This window comes from Narcine bancroftii, chromosome 7, assembly GCF_036971445.1.
Source record: "Narcine bancroftii isolate sNarBan1 chromosome 7, sNarBan1.hap1, whole genome shotgun sequence".
NCBI classification, from domain to species: domain Eukaryota; kingdom Metazoa; phylum Chordata; class Chondrichthyes; order Torpediniformes; family Narcinidae; genus Narcine; species Narcine bancroftii.
The window spans coordinates 51,626,369-51,641,208 of NC_091475.1; the positions used below are offsets into that span (position 1 = coordinate 51,626,369).

Sequence of the window (14,840 nt, forward strand, 5' to 3'; positions counted from 1 at the left end):
AAGTGACACCAGCTTGGAGAGAGACAATACAGCATCAAAATTCCAGAACACTAAATCTTAGGATTATGATAATAGTCCATAAATGGGTCCGTATCTTTTGAAACTTTAATATTTACATCATTGACAGCGTATTTAACTTTTTATTGAGTTAAACAAAACATAATATCCCTTAGCCCAGTGATTCTCAACTTGATCTTTCCACTCACATAGCTCTTTAAGTATTCCCTCTGCCATCGATGCTCTGTGATTAGTAAGGGATTGCTTAAAGTGGAAAGAAAAAGTTTTAATCGTACCTAATGGACTCATTATGTGCACAGTTTCATAACTCCAATAGGCCAATAACAATTTTTCTCAAGCAAAATATTTCAGTAACAATTGGGTCTAGAGCAGTGGTTCTCAACCTTCCCTTCCCACTCGCATATCATCTTATGCATTCCCTTTCTGATCACAGAGCACTGATGGCATAGGAATTACTTATATTGGTAGGAGAGTGAAAAGAAAAAAGGTTGAGAACCACTGCCTTAGCCATTGGTTTAAATTTCCCAGATTTGGTGAAGATAAAAAGAAACAAGCATCACTGTTACCTGCTGAAGCTTCCGTTCCCAAAAGCTTCATTAAATTATTTATTTGCCAGTCTTCCTTTGTCTTTCATTTATCTTAGTTGTCTCCATAATTGGAAAACTCATTTTCATCTCCTCTCTTTGATTGTCAAGCGAAGATTATGAACCGAAGATTTCATCCATGTATCACCCAATCATTAAATTAAATGCCACAATCCATGGGCTACAATAGCAGAAGAATATCTAGAGTGAAAATATCAATCATAAACAAAATGGCATCATCTGTTCAAAATGTGGATTTAACTGGAAAAACGTGAAAATGATAATTGACCTGTTTTTTCCACAATAGATTTTCCTCTTCTCTTTAACCTTATTATGTCACATTGACAATCTTGTTCGATAGCTGATATTACAAATATATTCATCAGCATATTCAATGTGGTCCTCATTTCTGCCATGCTTGTGAGACATTCAACTGATAACAATGCAGGTGACAAGCATAAAGGTTAATTGGACATCTAATAGCTCTTGGTGTATTGTGGTTATTTGGCATTGAAGGGCGCTTTTCCATTTATTGGTAACAAAAGTTTTCCTGTCTTTATATGCTGTTTTTCTCACAGTCTTTCCATACCATAAGTCTTGCATCAGGCCCCTACACTCTGCTAAATGATTAACCTAAGCATATTCGGTTGTCACTTGGTTTTCCATTGATATTTGAACCCTGGGAGAGACAGCTAGCACTTTCCATAGTAAATGCACGCGACAAAGTTTTACACCATCTGCGATGTTTATTCACATGAAATGGTTGTAGGATCTCCTCAACATTTGTTTAGGTTTCACTGGAAAATGATGGAAGCTGTGACCTCCACTCAACATCCATTTCACACAGACTGAAGGCTGAAGATGAGCCTTTTGGAATAACCATGGATTCTTTTTCAGAGTTGATGCATTTTTTTTATTGTTAAATTTCCGTGGCAGTTCTCCTTTGAGAGATTGCAACACACTGGACCCATTAATAGGTTTACCTCCCTGAGAAAAGAAAATGTAATGAAAAAATAGTTACTATTCGAAACAAAAGAAATTTGTTTGCTGTTTTGTTGTTTCTTTGTGATTGATAGATTCAGAATCTATTTGTGGGATTTGATTTCTCCATATTTCTCCTGCTGCTCATTCTCATTAACTGTTGGTGCTTAAATCTACTTCTAATTTACCTGCATTTAGTTCAAATTTTAAATTAACACATACAGCACGGTAACAGGCCCTATTGGCCTACAAGCCTGTGGTGCCCCAATTACACTTGATTGACCTACACCCTCAGCACATTTTGAAGGGTAGGAGGAAACCGGAGTCCCTGGGGATAATGCACACACATGTGCCGATCATTGGCGATGTAACAATGTTGTGCTGACCACTATACTAACTCTCCCACCCTATCATTGGATATCTCATAGGTAAATGACTCCTCATGCCAATTCTGATGTAGTTCTTCAGTTAATGAAGCAAAGGAGATGCAAGGCCTTTAAAAAGCATAACTCCAGAAAGTTTATGGTCGATATAGTTGAGATGCAAAAGTTTTAAACATGTAATGAAATAAAGTCACAGAGCTGATCTGACAGTTCTTGACAAATACAGATACCTGGTGAATGATGGACAAAAATTGAATGATCTTACAGTGTTCCATGCCGTAAATATTGACCCCCCCCCCCAACTTTGCTCAATGTAATACTGTCGTGCAGAACATTTGTTGCACTGGGGGTGACTGCTCTTCATCTTCATTCAATAAATTTGCTTAAGGTTATATTCAATGGTACAGGGAAAGTTTGAATGACACTTTCTAAATTTAAAATGGCACAGCTGAGGAGGTGAAACTATTATTGTAGCAAATATGGAACACCAGCACATTAGATACTGTTGACAGAAAAGCATTATGCTGAAAGCAAAGAGCAGTCATTACTTGTCAGTAGTCAGCAAATGGTCATTTAAAGAATGTTTGCAGGGAAATTCATGCACTGCAGTAGAAGCTGACAAAAATAAACTTCATGAGATCTGCGTGCCTGACACCCGCTGCATTTACATGTCCCAGAATTATTGGTATGTCTCTGTTTAAAAATTCCAGCAGATTCAGGATTCGCACAGCTGTAGACACAATTATAAAAATCCTGAACCCATGAGCCACCCTTCACGTTTTCATGACTACAGTTGATATTGGACTCTTTGGAGGATGAAACTGAGACATTTTCCACCCAGGGAGTTTCAGAGTTTCAAGTCCCCATTTACTTGAATGGTGAGCTGGCAGAAAATTCTCAGTCTCTCAGGTGGTATCTCTGAAAGCTGCCACCTTAGTTAAAAGACCCAATTTGAATTGTGGTTCACAATGCTTTTGAGATTACACATTTTAACTGAATTTCGATTAATGTCATGACTGAGAAGCCATGAGCCTGATTGTACCAGCTGAATATACATTCAGTTTAGACCTCTTCAAATTGAATATATTGATCTTGCTCTCCTATATTTCCCATTTCAGTCACTCTCTCACAAAAAATGGCGTAGCTGAGGAGATAATTGAGAGGGTGAGGAACGGCCTAATGAGTTTAGGCATGATGGATAAGTTGCCACATGAAGTAATCACCATCCTAATTACCTTCTCTCAAATAACTGTGATGCGACTATGAATAAAGTGGACCCTCCACATACTTACTACCGGTCAGAAATTTATTTGGATTCTGCTCAAAGCTGTCACAGCAAAGATGATGCTATGTGTTCATACCCTTGCAACACCACCCCCCCACCAGCCCCAACCCCGTGCATGGTGCCCCAGGAAGCGACACATTTATTTTTGTTTGAGCCATATTTTCAATACTGTGTTCAAAGGAAAATGACTACTCCATGAGGAAAACAACTTATTCTGATCTTATCCTGACAGTGGGACCTTCCGGTTTAAGGTTGCAGAGATTGAAAATCCACTTTCAATATTTTATTGCGTCCAGGAGGATGATATTTTTGTACTCTACTCTAAGACACCATGAAACACATCACAATGTATGCTTATAAAATCACACGTGAATATAGATTGTGGCTAATTCCACATATTCTCTGTATATCATGAGAGATGTGAGCAAAGATGAATTATTCACTGAAGTTTTGCTGAAGTCTCAGGTATCACAAGGTTTGCAAAGGGAAAGAAAGCAGAGGGTCAGCAAGGTGAAGCATTTCAATGCTGCAGTATCAAGGTAGATGAGATTGAGAACAGAGGGACGACTGCAGGTGAGGAAGTAAACTTTGAACTGACTATCCAGACAACAAAGGAGTTGAGATTCGTGTACCCAATTGGAGGGTGGCAGAAGTGTGGCTGTTGAGACATTTATTGACACCGTTAGTGCAGAATTTCAGGAGACACACGCATCAGCTTAAATTCATGACTGCTCTCTGTCAACATTTCACAAGTGCTCCCATGTGCTGAGGGGGCTTGGAAACCTCTGAGCAAAATTGAAGCTCGCAGCGAGAGAATTTAATGAGAGAGATCAGCACCCAGAGAGGTGTCCTGAGGACTTGGTTTTTTGCTTCACAATCAGAGTGATGGAGCACACAGAAGGTCAAGGTCAGTGGAAATGACAGAAGATTCCACCTTGCAGCTCTTGCACTACAGTACCCGTGCATGCTGACCACCACACCAGCATTTCCACAAGCTTCTCGCACCTTACTGATTTAGTTGCATCAGGCAAGATTGTGCACATGTTCTCCCTTATTGTAAGGTAGCGTTAAGTACAAAATGTGAGAGGGATGAGAAAGGGATCCGACTGTGTGTGAATGTTCAACTGTGCAGACGAGAGGATGCTTGAACCATCACGGAGCCACTGCTGATTGTCGAGGATGGATGAAAATGTGCAGTTACCCATGTCACCATCTCACATCCCATTTACTCCTGGTCACACACCCCTTTCTCCCTGATAACATGAAGTTGTGCAAACACGCCCTCCTGCCAGCTGTCTCTCCTCACCACGTTGATGTCTTTCTCATATTGGTAGTTCAACAGCCTTCATCGGAGGTGGAAGAATAAATATCACTGCCCTGAGACTGACATCCATCAGCAAGAGTCTGGCACTGTACAGATACTCGCAATGGGATCTGCATGCAACGTCCCTATCTATTGATGCTCTGAGTGGGTGGGAGTGCTTGGGAGAAGGTATTCTGTGTGCCAAGAGAGTCAGGTTGCAGATTAAGTTTTACTGGAATATGGGAGCCACAGCAGACTGCTTCTGGATTAACATGCAGTTCAAATATCCCGGATAACTGGAGCTAAACTTGAAAAGTTTTGCCAGTTATAGGCAACCAGTATGATCAGTAAGTGAGAGGCTTTCTGTTCAGAAAAGATCCAGCTTTACCTGCTAGCAGTGTATTGCATTTAATCTTCTGGAAGCTTCCCATCTGGGAAAATCTGCAGACGTAACATTGGTCGGAATCTTCTTCTGAGGGGATGAATTCCACTCTCCTTAAATAGCATAACATTCGTGAGACTCCATTTACAGCAGTGAGCTGCAAACTGGCACGTTGATCAGCTGCTGCCCTGAATAAGCAGGAGGTGAAGAAACTCAGGATATCTGTAACCTTTGCTTCAGCAGGCAGTGGTGTCCTGGGAGTACGCCTGAAGTTTTAAGGTGAGATATCTCTGCCACCACTAATTTAGTTAAGGATTTACTGGAGAGGAGTTCCTGCTCAGTTCACTAGAGATTGGACCAGAGTTCCCAGAAGACTCTTTAGGAATGAGCTTCTCTGGCTTGGTCACACAATATAAAATTTTAAATGTATTTTTGAGAGATAACTGTAACTTTAAAAAAAATACACATTGTAATGTATTTAATGTGTTTTCGAAGCACTTCTAACTTTCAGTGGTTTCATCATTTTCGCAAAATGTTTCTCCAGAAACATTAACTCTTGTCTTTCTGCACAGTGATCTGCTGGCTAATTCCAACTCTTTATGTATTTGTTTATGATTTCCAGCATTCATACTGTTTTACCACTTTAATTTTTACTTTACATTTTTAATTCGTACATGACACTGGATGATTTTTTTCATTCAATTCCTACTGACAAGGAACAACATAATGTAGTCTGGATGTGACTAAAGAGGAAAAAGCAAAGATATTAAATGTTTTCACCATTCAACTTTGAGGTCAAAGAAAAGCATGGCTATTGTTTTAACCCTATGTATTTCTTTGCAGTTGTTCTCCAAGTATGTGGACTCGTTTTGTACCCAATCAAATTTGTGGAAACAGCCACAATGCGAACATATCACGAGTTCAACTGGGGTTATGGCATTGCCTGGGGAGCCACGATCTTCTCATTTGGGGGAGCTGTGCTTTACTGCTTAAACCCAAAGAACTATGACGACTACTACTAAGGCAGAACTAATTCTACTGAATTTAAGCTCACTTCCAATGCTAATTTGCTGCTCTCTAAGTTGAAGTGTGGTATTTAACCTGTTCTCTCAATGCACTCTCCATTTTGGCTATAATGAAGATACTGTACTTGCTTTAACTTCAGCACGACAAAGATGGAACTTTTGGAAGATGAAATGGCTGAAATTTGGACACCTCACTTTAAGTGTACTGGAATGCAAATTTCTGGTTGCTTCACATCAGCTGGGAAGAATGAGAAAAGATCTTGCTGCGCAGTAAAGAAAAGGAATCAAAAACTATTCTTTCCATGAATGCTGTGTGGAACTTGCCCTGAGTAAGATGGACATGGTTTTCTCATATTGAGGCTGAGAATGAATGACTCCTCTTCAGATTTGGGTTGGATAAAATATGTTTTACTGCTGATTATTCTGTGGTAATTTAAGTAAAAGTGCATGCTTGCATCCATTTTTAAAAGCTCAGCAACACCCTCTGTGAAATTCTACTGTCCTGATAACATTTTCATGGTTCTAGTTCTGTCAGAGATTTGGGAACATCACACAGTTGTAGGGCTGTTCACAAGTTCAACGTATCATTTAGTTAAACTTCAGCATTTTCTTCATAATTTTCCAATCCCTACAGAGGAATTTTATGAAATAGCTTTTTTTTAAAAATAAAGCATAACAAATGTCTGTGTACTTAGATGGCATCAGATATAGCGTCATCACAGATGAGCATTTTGATGAGTTGAGAATCTAGAAAGGACCTTAAATGCTGTTGTAAACATTCTAATTTATTTGAGTAACTGCTGTATTTTTATATAGACCTCTGCACACTCTTTCCTGTGTGATGGACAGGTAATCCCCGACTTATGACCTATGCGACTACAACCATCCGTATATACGACTGAAAAAGTACTGTATAAATTTTTTAAAATAAATGTAAATGTAAAAATTATGGTTTGGGGGTGAAAGCAAGGGCCTATCTATAGAAAATGGCGCCTATCGCAGGGGTGGCCAACCACTCACGGGAGCTGGCCTTGATGGCCGCCGCGTTGTATTTGACAAACAATACAATGGATACAGCGACTTTCTGATGCGACCATTTCGAGATACGACTGGTTGGTCAAAACGGTACTTGGCCGTAAGTCGGGGACTACCTGTATGTTCCTTGCACTGTGCCTAAAAAGTTATTTTGACATGTATCTCAGATAAATTCCATATTTACAGAAATTTGTTATTTCTTTCTCTTTATCTTTCTTCCTCTTGTGGTACATTTGTCTCTGAACACATTCAGCAATCAAAAAGGTCAATGATTTTTGATGGAAAATTAGTTTTTTGTTGGCTGTGCAATAAATCAATTTGGCTACTTGGAAAAAAATAACAATTTGATTATCAACCTGATCAGTAAGCTGCAAAACTGTATACTATGGGGTTTCCAAATGCTTCAGGTAAGAACCATCCTGACCTTTGCATGGATGCCCTCAGAATCTACTGAACACACTTCAGTTTTTTTCCTCTGGCTGCTCATTGGAAGGCACCTTGGATCCAACAAACAAAATTGACCAATAAATGTGCTCCAAGGTATAGAATTGCAAATGTGTTCTTGCTTGGTATGATATGATGGCACCATTATTGGCCATACTCCTTGCAATCAACATTCAGCGTATCATAACTTCAAGTCACAGATGAAAAGAAGAATGAGCAAAGACTAATAGACCCATCAAGCCATCTACCATTCCAAAATCAATAGCCCACTGAAACAAGGTTTAAATTTTGGGGTCTCAGCTCCAACCCCTGAAATAGTCTGGCTTTTTACTTTTTAACCATTCCTTAAGTGGGCTTTTCTGCCAGGAATTTATTGAGTTACCTGCTAAGAAGGATATTAAATGCGTGAATCTATTGTGTTGGAAAGAGTTTCGGGTTCGGTGAGTTCACAGAGAGGGGAGTCTGGACACAAATGTTACAATCACACATCACTTTTATTAACACACGGGAAACACACGGGGAGAATGTTAAAGAGTACTTGATCACTATTTCACTTAAGTGACAAGAGACATTCACCTCGGACTTTGCTTGGATTTTGCCAATGGTAAACTTAATCTGCTCACATACCCCAAATAGGGACTCTTGCATACCCAGTTCCTGGGGTTGCAGCTCTCTGAGAGTACCAACCTATCGCTGTTCTAACAGCTCAGCTTCAGTGTGGTGCACACCTTAACTGCGACACTTCCAGCAATGTCCACTGTAATGACCTGGCATGGAGGAATGTCTGGGGCTTGGTCCATGAGGCAGAGAGAAAGAATATGCTGTGCATTCATGTTATACATGGTGCTAATCAGTGCTTCTAGCCAATAATGACCCTTGGATATTTAAATTGGCCTATGGCAAGGTGTGCACTAATGGGTGGTTGAAGTCCAACCTTGATTGACAGGTAATGTGTCTTCTGAATAGTTTCAGAGGGAGGACACCCTCTGACCACCTGCAATGTACACATTCCAGATAGGGAGAGAGATCACATTCCTCCACATACAACAGCATCTGTAATTTGTTCCAGAGGGAACTGTCTCTGCAAAACGAAATATTTTCTGGCATCTAATTTAACTCTGCGTTAGGATTTTATATGCAAGTTCATCAGTCTTACCATCCTGATTAATCTCAAGTAACAATCCAGCTGGATTGCTTTGTTCCTTTTAAAAATCTTCAATCATGCCCCTTTCTAAGTTTTCACATTTCTAAAGTACTTTGCTTTTACTCTGTAGTTTCCCTTCACATGAAGAACTTTGTTTTTTAGAGGATCAATGTACTATGACCTATTTATAATGCTTTTTCATAAGTTTTAATAAGTTGTCAACTATTACTCTTAGGACTTTGACATAATCTTTAGTTGAAAGATGACAAAAATAAGGTTTCAGAAATGATTCAACTTAAGTACAATTTTGCTATTAACACGAGAAAGGTGTAAAATGTAAAACATGCAATTTGTGAAGACGTGAAAGTAGTTAATTCATTGCATAAATGTGCCTTTCAATTATTGCTTTTGATGCAGTATATTGCAATTTCAACAATTGCATCAAAATATATTTACCATTCTTCAGATTGTACCAAAACAACATTTTGACCTTGGCTGTACAAAGCTCACTAATATGAGAGTGAAGATTTTGAAGATTGTTAATGGCTCTGAGAATCGTCATCTTTAGCTGAATCGACTTATGTTTGTCATGTAAATGGAAGTACCAAAATGAGGCAAAAATCACATTTCAAAACTAACCTGACCTATTTTATGGAAAAATTAGTGTTAACATCCAGCTTTTTTAATTGTAATGTTGCTAGTTTCTGTAATACTCTTTAAATCCTTTGATTATTTATTGTTATTCATTATTTCAGAATGGAGATTGAATCTAAATTGAATTGCACCCATTGTGTGCATTTATATGACAGAATAGTATCAAGTTATATTTCCACTGAACCTATAAAAAAGATTACAAAGCAATGCCAGTGAATACATTTGAGAATAAACATTTTAAAGAACTATATCCAAACATATATCAACGAGTGCTGGTCTTGCCATGAAACTTAGATCCAAAAAATGAAGTTCATTTTGGCAAGACCTTACAGCACACATTAGAAAGAAACCATGGCAATGCATGTATTTTTGCAAATGTAAAATATAAAGCTATTTTTCAGGAATCTCTTCTCAAGATACCCTCTGTCAATAAAGTTCATGGCAGTCGATTCCACCACTTAATCCTAAATAAAGTTTTATGTTTTAGTTAAATTTCATATTGATGAACTTTTGTCTTACAGATGTATAGATTGAACGAATCTGCAGCAAGAAATTAAAAAGTTATGGAAAAAAAGATGTGTGCAGGACATATGCTCACATTGCTTAAAATTAAGCATTGTACCCACAGACATTTAAAGTACAAAAAAGTAGTTATATTATTTGCTTCTTCTATGCTTTCTCCGTGAGATTTCAAAATATGAAATCTGGAAATCTAAAATAAATAAATAAAACATTTGAAATCTATTGCAGTTGGTCTATCTGAGAACAAAGGAGCTGAAATTTTAGGACGCATTAATCATTGATGCAATTCTGAGCAAGAGTTCTGATTTAAACTATCATTTGCAGCTTTCACACCAACCCCATTTCTACAAGATGCAAACACTGAGGAATTTTCCTGAAACTTGGCTTCTGGTCCAAGAAGTCTGTAGCCTAGTTGGTGATTGGACCATGTGGATGGCATGAAGTGCCAGGAAAATAAGCCCTCAAAATCCAACCCAGGTAAGTTTGGAAGTGCAGGGACTGTGATTGGCAGTTCCACTATAAGCTTTGTCCAATTAGATCCTGTCATGGTTACTTTAAGTCAACACATTATCTGCTTAATCTGAGTTTTCTGTTTTCACTTATCTGGTCATGATGTGTCAGTCAAGTTCTATATTGACACTTTGTGATGGCTTTTCACACCTCGAACAAGCTACTGGATCATTGTCAGTGCAGCCTCATCGTAACTCACTTGCCTCTGAGCCAGACACTAATGGCTTTGTCTCTTTTCATTAAGTAAAGCATTGCAGGTCAGGACTGTCAACTCCACAAACAGCACCAGAGATAATCTGGCCATTTCCCTCAAGAGTTTGTGGAGAATGCTTTGGATAAATCAGAAGCTGTATTTTCCTCAACTTCTCCTGGTGGAGACTCTAGTGATCCTCTCTGCTACTCTTATGGTCCTATGGATTGACCTTCAATCCATTCTCTGCAGCAACCGTATCACAATGTGATGCAGCTGGTCAGGATGCTCTCGATAGAGCTCCCATAGAATGCTCATTTGTAACAAAACATGATGGGGTGTCCTATGTCTTGAATCTTTCCATCCGAAGTACAGACAAACCCCACTTTATGCGATTAATTTGTTCCAATTTTTACTTGTGTAAGATGAATTCACATTAAGCGATTAATAAAATCAATGGGAATAATTACAATGAATCCCCATCCTTTCAGATCATCCATCAAGATATAAAAATGTGTTTTAAAAACCACTTTTAGGTGCATATAATGCCAAAACTATTAAGGTTAATCAAAATAATTTGATATTTTTCATTTATTTCATAATCACATAATAACTAAACTTTACTGGAAAAATAATTGTTTGAAGTTACACAGATTTCTATTTTTTTTCCTCAGTTTTCAATTTCCTATTGCATTTTCTAAATTGCTACGGACTTCAATGTTTCTTTCATGTTTGATTTGGCGGCTTCAACAAGTTCAAATCCTTCTTCAAGTTCTTTTATACTGATTTCTTTAGCCGTATTTTCAGCTGTTTCACCCACTTTGTCTTCAGCTTCTTCAGTCTTCTGGTGGAGATGCTTCATCTTCAGCTAAAAAAGCTTTTGTTGGCATTCTTTTCCAGAATAGGCCATTTCATCAACTGTAAATATTTTATAATTTAAAAAAAAATTCTGAAAATTTTGCAACAGCATTTTTATCAGTGCAAGCAGCTTGCCCTGTAATTCTTACGTTCTGTTTAAAGCGGTCAAATCAACCTAAATGCAGCAAAAGTTTCCGTATCCCCTTGAAATTTATTTTCTTTAAGCATCTAGAAAATATTTAGAGCTTTGGTTTGAATGTTCTTTTGTACAAAGTGGTATTCACTTTTGGTTACAATCTTCAGTCCAAAGATGAAGTAGCTGTTCCATTTCAATCATTAATGGACTTCCGTTTTGAGTAATTTGCGCTTAGAGAAAATGATGCAACTTTTCCTTGTTCTTTATATTCATGCTTCTTACTTAAAATTGTGTGTACAGTTGACTAATCGTCGCCCAGATCATGTCCAATTTTTACATTGTTGGCAGTGTCTTCATGTCGTTCAGTAACTTTGAGTAATTGCTTTTCTTTTCCTTTTAATATCACTGTCAGATTCTTCATTTATTTTATCCATAGTTAATAGAGGAGTCACACTGTCATTTGCACATATTTTATTTAGAGCCATTCACACGATCTACTTGTATTTTGAGTTTTCTAGAAAGATTTTGCAGTAACTGAATAATTACATGCCTAAAACAGGAAATGGTCACAGTTTTCTAAATCCCGGTAACTGAATTTCACATTGATTGAAGTAGCGTACAGCGAAGTATGCCTGTAAATGTTTTTCCTTCTCTCCCAATACCCAACAATGTGAAACACAAGAGTTTCAGATGCTGTGATTGTAGTAAAAACACACCAAAATGCTGAGGAACTCAGCCAGTCTTTTCAGTATCAATAGGAGACAAAGATCTATTGCCAACATTTTGAGCCTGAACCCTCTTCAAGGAATAAGTAGAATAAGCCAGAAGCAGGAATTCTCAGAAAGTCTCAGAATTCAAACAATGGGGAAGGAATCTCGACCAACAAAAAGTGTTATTGGATATGATAAAGGACGAGGTAAGAATGTTTGTGCAAAAGGAGATGAAATGGATAGACATATACAGAAAGGCAATGGGGTGTGGGGGGGAATAGGAGTGGGGATGATTTTAATGAAAGCCAGTTGGAGGGTGCCCAGTCAAAGATGAAGTGTTGTTCCTCCAATTTACGAATGGTCTCAGTCTGGCCGTGCATGAAACCATGGACAGACATGTCAGCAAAGGAATGGGATGGAGAATTGAATTGGGTGGCCACTGGGAGATCCACGCTATTGCGGTAGACAGAGCCAAGGTGTTCAACAATATGATCTCCCAGTGTGTATCCAGTCTCTCCAATGTAGAAAAGACCACAACAGGGGTACCGGATGCAGTAGATGACCCCTGCAGCTTCACAAATGAAGTGTTGCTTCACTTGGAAGGACTGTTTGGGGTCCCGAATGGTGGTGAGGGAGAAGATGTGGGCACAAGTGAAGCATCTCCTGCAGTCACGGTGGTAGGTTCCAAAGGGGTGATTGGTGGGGAGGGAGGAATGGGCATACTGTGTGGTGTTGTTATGTTCTATGAAATGAAAAGAGAAGGAAATGAAGTAAATGAAATGGAAATAAATTTCCTTCAGATGCTGTTCCCATCTGACTCTGTTACCAGCACTTTTGGCCTGCCTGTGGAGTTGAAGAAAACAGACCAATATTAATTACTTAATTTGACAATATATCGATCAAAGAAGCTGATGGAGAATCTCTGGCATTTGCTCACCTGGTGGGTTGTGGTGGCTATATAATTAGAGGGTATTTAAAGAGTAGGTATGATAAAATTTGAAAGCCGGGGGTAAACTGGACTGTCGTCAACTGGCACAGAAGAGGAGTTGTGACCAAGGACAGAAGAGACATTTTCTCACCGAATGGTCGGGAAGGTTTGAAGAATGAGGTGACCAACTCCTGCTCCTAATTTGTTTGCATTCTTGTAGGTCACAAATGAGTGGAATCATTCCCTCCCCCAAATACTCAACCTGCTTGTATGGGGGATATTTAAAGGCCTTGAGTGGATTGTAGATTCTTCTTTATCTCTCTTGAATGGCAGCATCAGCAATGTGTCCAGTGTGGGTGCTCCTGGATTTGGCAATGGCCCTCTTTATGAGCTGGTACAATGCAGGTGGAATCTTCATCCGAAAGGAGAGCCAAATGAAACTAATGCATGAGAAACTCAACCATATTGCACACATTTTTATGTTTCAATCACTAATTAACAGTTTTTCACATGTTAGATTGGACAAGCAATCAGTACAGCACAGGAACAGGCTTTCTGCCCATGATGTCTTTGCCAAACATGATACTAAATTAAACTATATCTCTTTTGGCTGAATTCTCTCTGTTGTGCACTTCAGCAGGGATTTTATCTGAAAGCTGAACTTGGCAATTAGAGTTATAAAAATAAATAAATAAATGTTGCTTTGTACAAAAGAGAGTCTCGGATGGTTAGTGTGAGCAGTTCCTTTGGTTGTTCAGATTCTCACTGCCCGTGGAAGAAGCTGTTCCTCAACCTGGTGGTGCTGGCTCTGATACTCCTGTATCCCTTTCTCAACAGGAGCAGCTGAAAGGTGCTGCGTGCAGGGTGGACACAATGATTTTGTATGCCCTCTTCAGACAAGGATCCTGGCAGATCACATCAATAGGGGGGTGGGGGGGGGTGGTGGTGGAGACTCTAGTGATCCTCTCTGCTACTCTTATGGTCCTATGGATTGACCTTCAATCCATTCTCTGCAGCAACCGTATCACAATGTGATGCAGCTGGCCAGGATGCTCTCGATAGAGCTCCCATAGAAGGTTGACATAATGGTGGCTGGTAGTCTTCTTAGAAAGTGCAGTTGCTGTTGCACCATCCTGACAAGATGTTGAGAGTCCACGATAGGTCACTAGTTAAATGAACTCCAAGGAACTTGGTTCTCCTTCTCCTCTCTCTCTACTATAGAGTCATTGATGTGTAATGGAGGGTGGTTGTTCCTGGTCCTCCTGAAGTCCACAATCATCTCCTTCATCTTAGTCACGTTGAGACTCAGGTTGTTACTCTTGCACCATTTCATGAGATTTTCCACCTCTTCTCTTTAGTGTGACTCATCATTGTTGCTGATGAGGCCAAATACAGTTGTGTCATCTGTAAACTTGATGATACTGTTGGAGTTGGATCTGGTGATGCAGTTGTGGGTGAGCAGTGTGAACAGGAGTGGGCTGAGCTCACAGCTTTGTGGTGTGCCATTGCTCAGTGTGATGGTGCTCGATATTCTGCTACTGACCCAGACAGACTGGTCTTTTGTTAAGAAGTCCAGGATCCAATTACAGAGAGGGGTGTTGAGTCCCACCAAGGACAGCTTCTCCTCCACCCTCTGAGATGAAGTCAATAAACAGCAGCCTGGTATATGAGGCGTCAATCTCCAGGTGGGCCAGGATGAAGTGAAGTGACAAGGCTATAGCATCGTCTGTGGAATGGTTTCTTCTATA

The 14,840-nt window shown here is 39.2% G+C and overlaps 1 protein-coding gene and 1 long non-coding RNA gene across 3 annotated transcripts in view; one reads left to right on the forward strand and one right to left on the reverse strand.

Moving 5' to 3' along the window:
* The window catches only part of tmem47 (transmembrane protein 47), a 36,239-nt gene extending 29,054 nt beyond the window's left edge, over positions 1-7,185 (forward strand). Inside the window, exon 3 of one of the 2 annotated variants that reach the window (XM_069890108.1) lies at positions 5,780-7,185. In XM_069890108.1, coding sequence (XP_069746209.1) covers positions 5,780-5,958 — 179 coding nt within the window. In that variant the 3' untranslated portion in view covers positions 5,959-7,185. The remainder of the gene's footprint in view (positions 1-5,779) is intronic. The other variant, XM_069890109.1, reaches the window with a different exon arrangement.
* LOC138738922 (uncharacterized) overlaps positions 1,278-14,840 on the reverse strand; it is a 144,577-nt gene continuing 131,014 nt past the window's right edge. Inside the window, exon 4 of the long non-coding RNA XR_011341865.1 lies at positions 1,278-1,589. This is a non-coding gene — a long non-coding RNA (uncharacterized lncRNA). The remainder of the gene's footprint in view (positions 1,590-14,840) is intronic.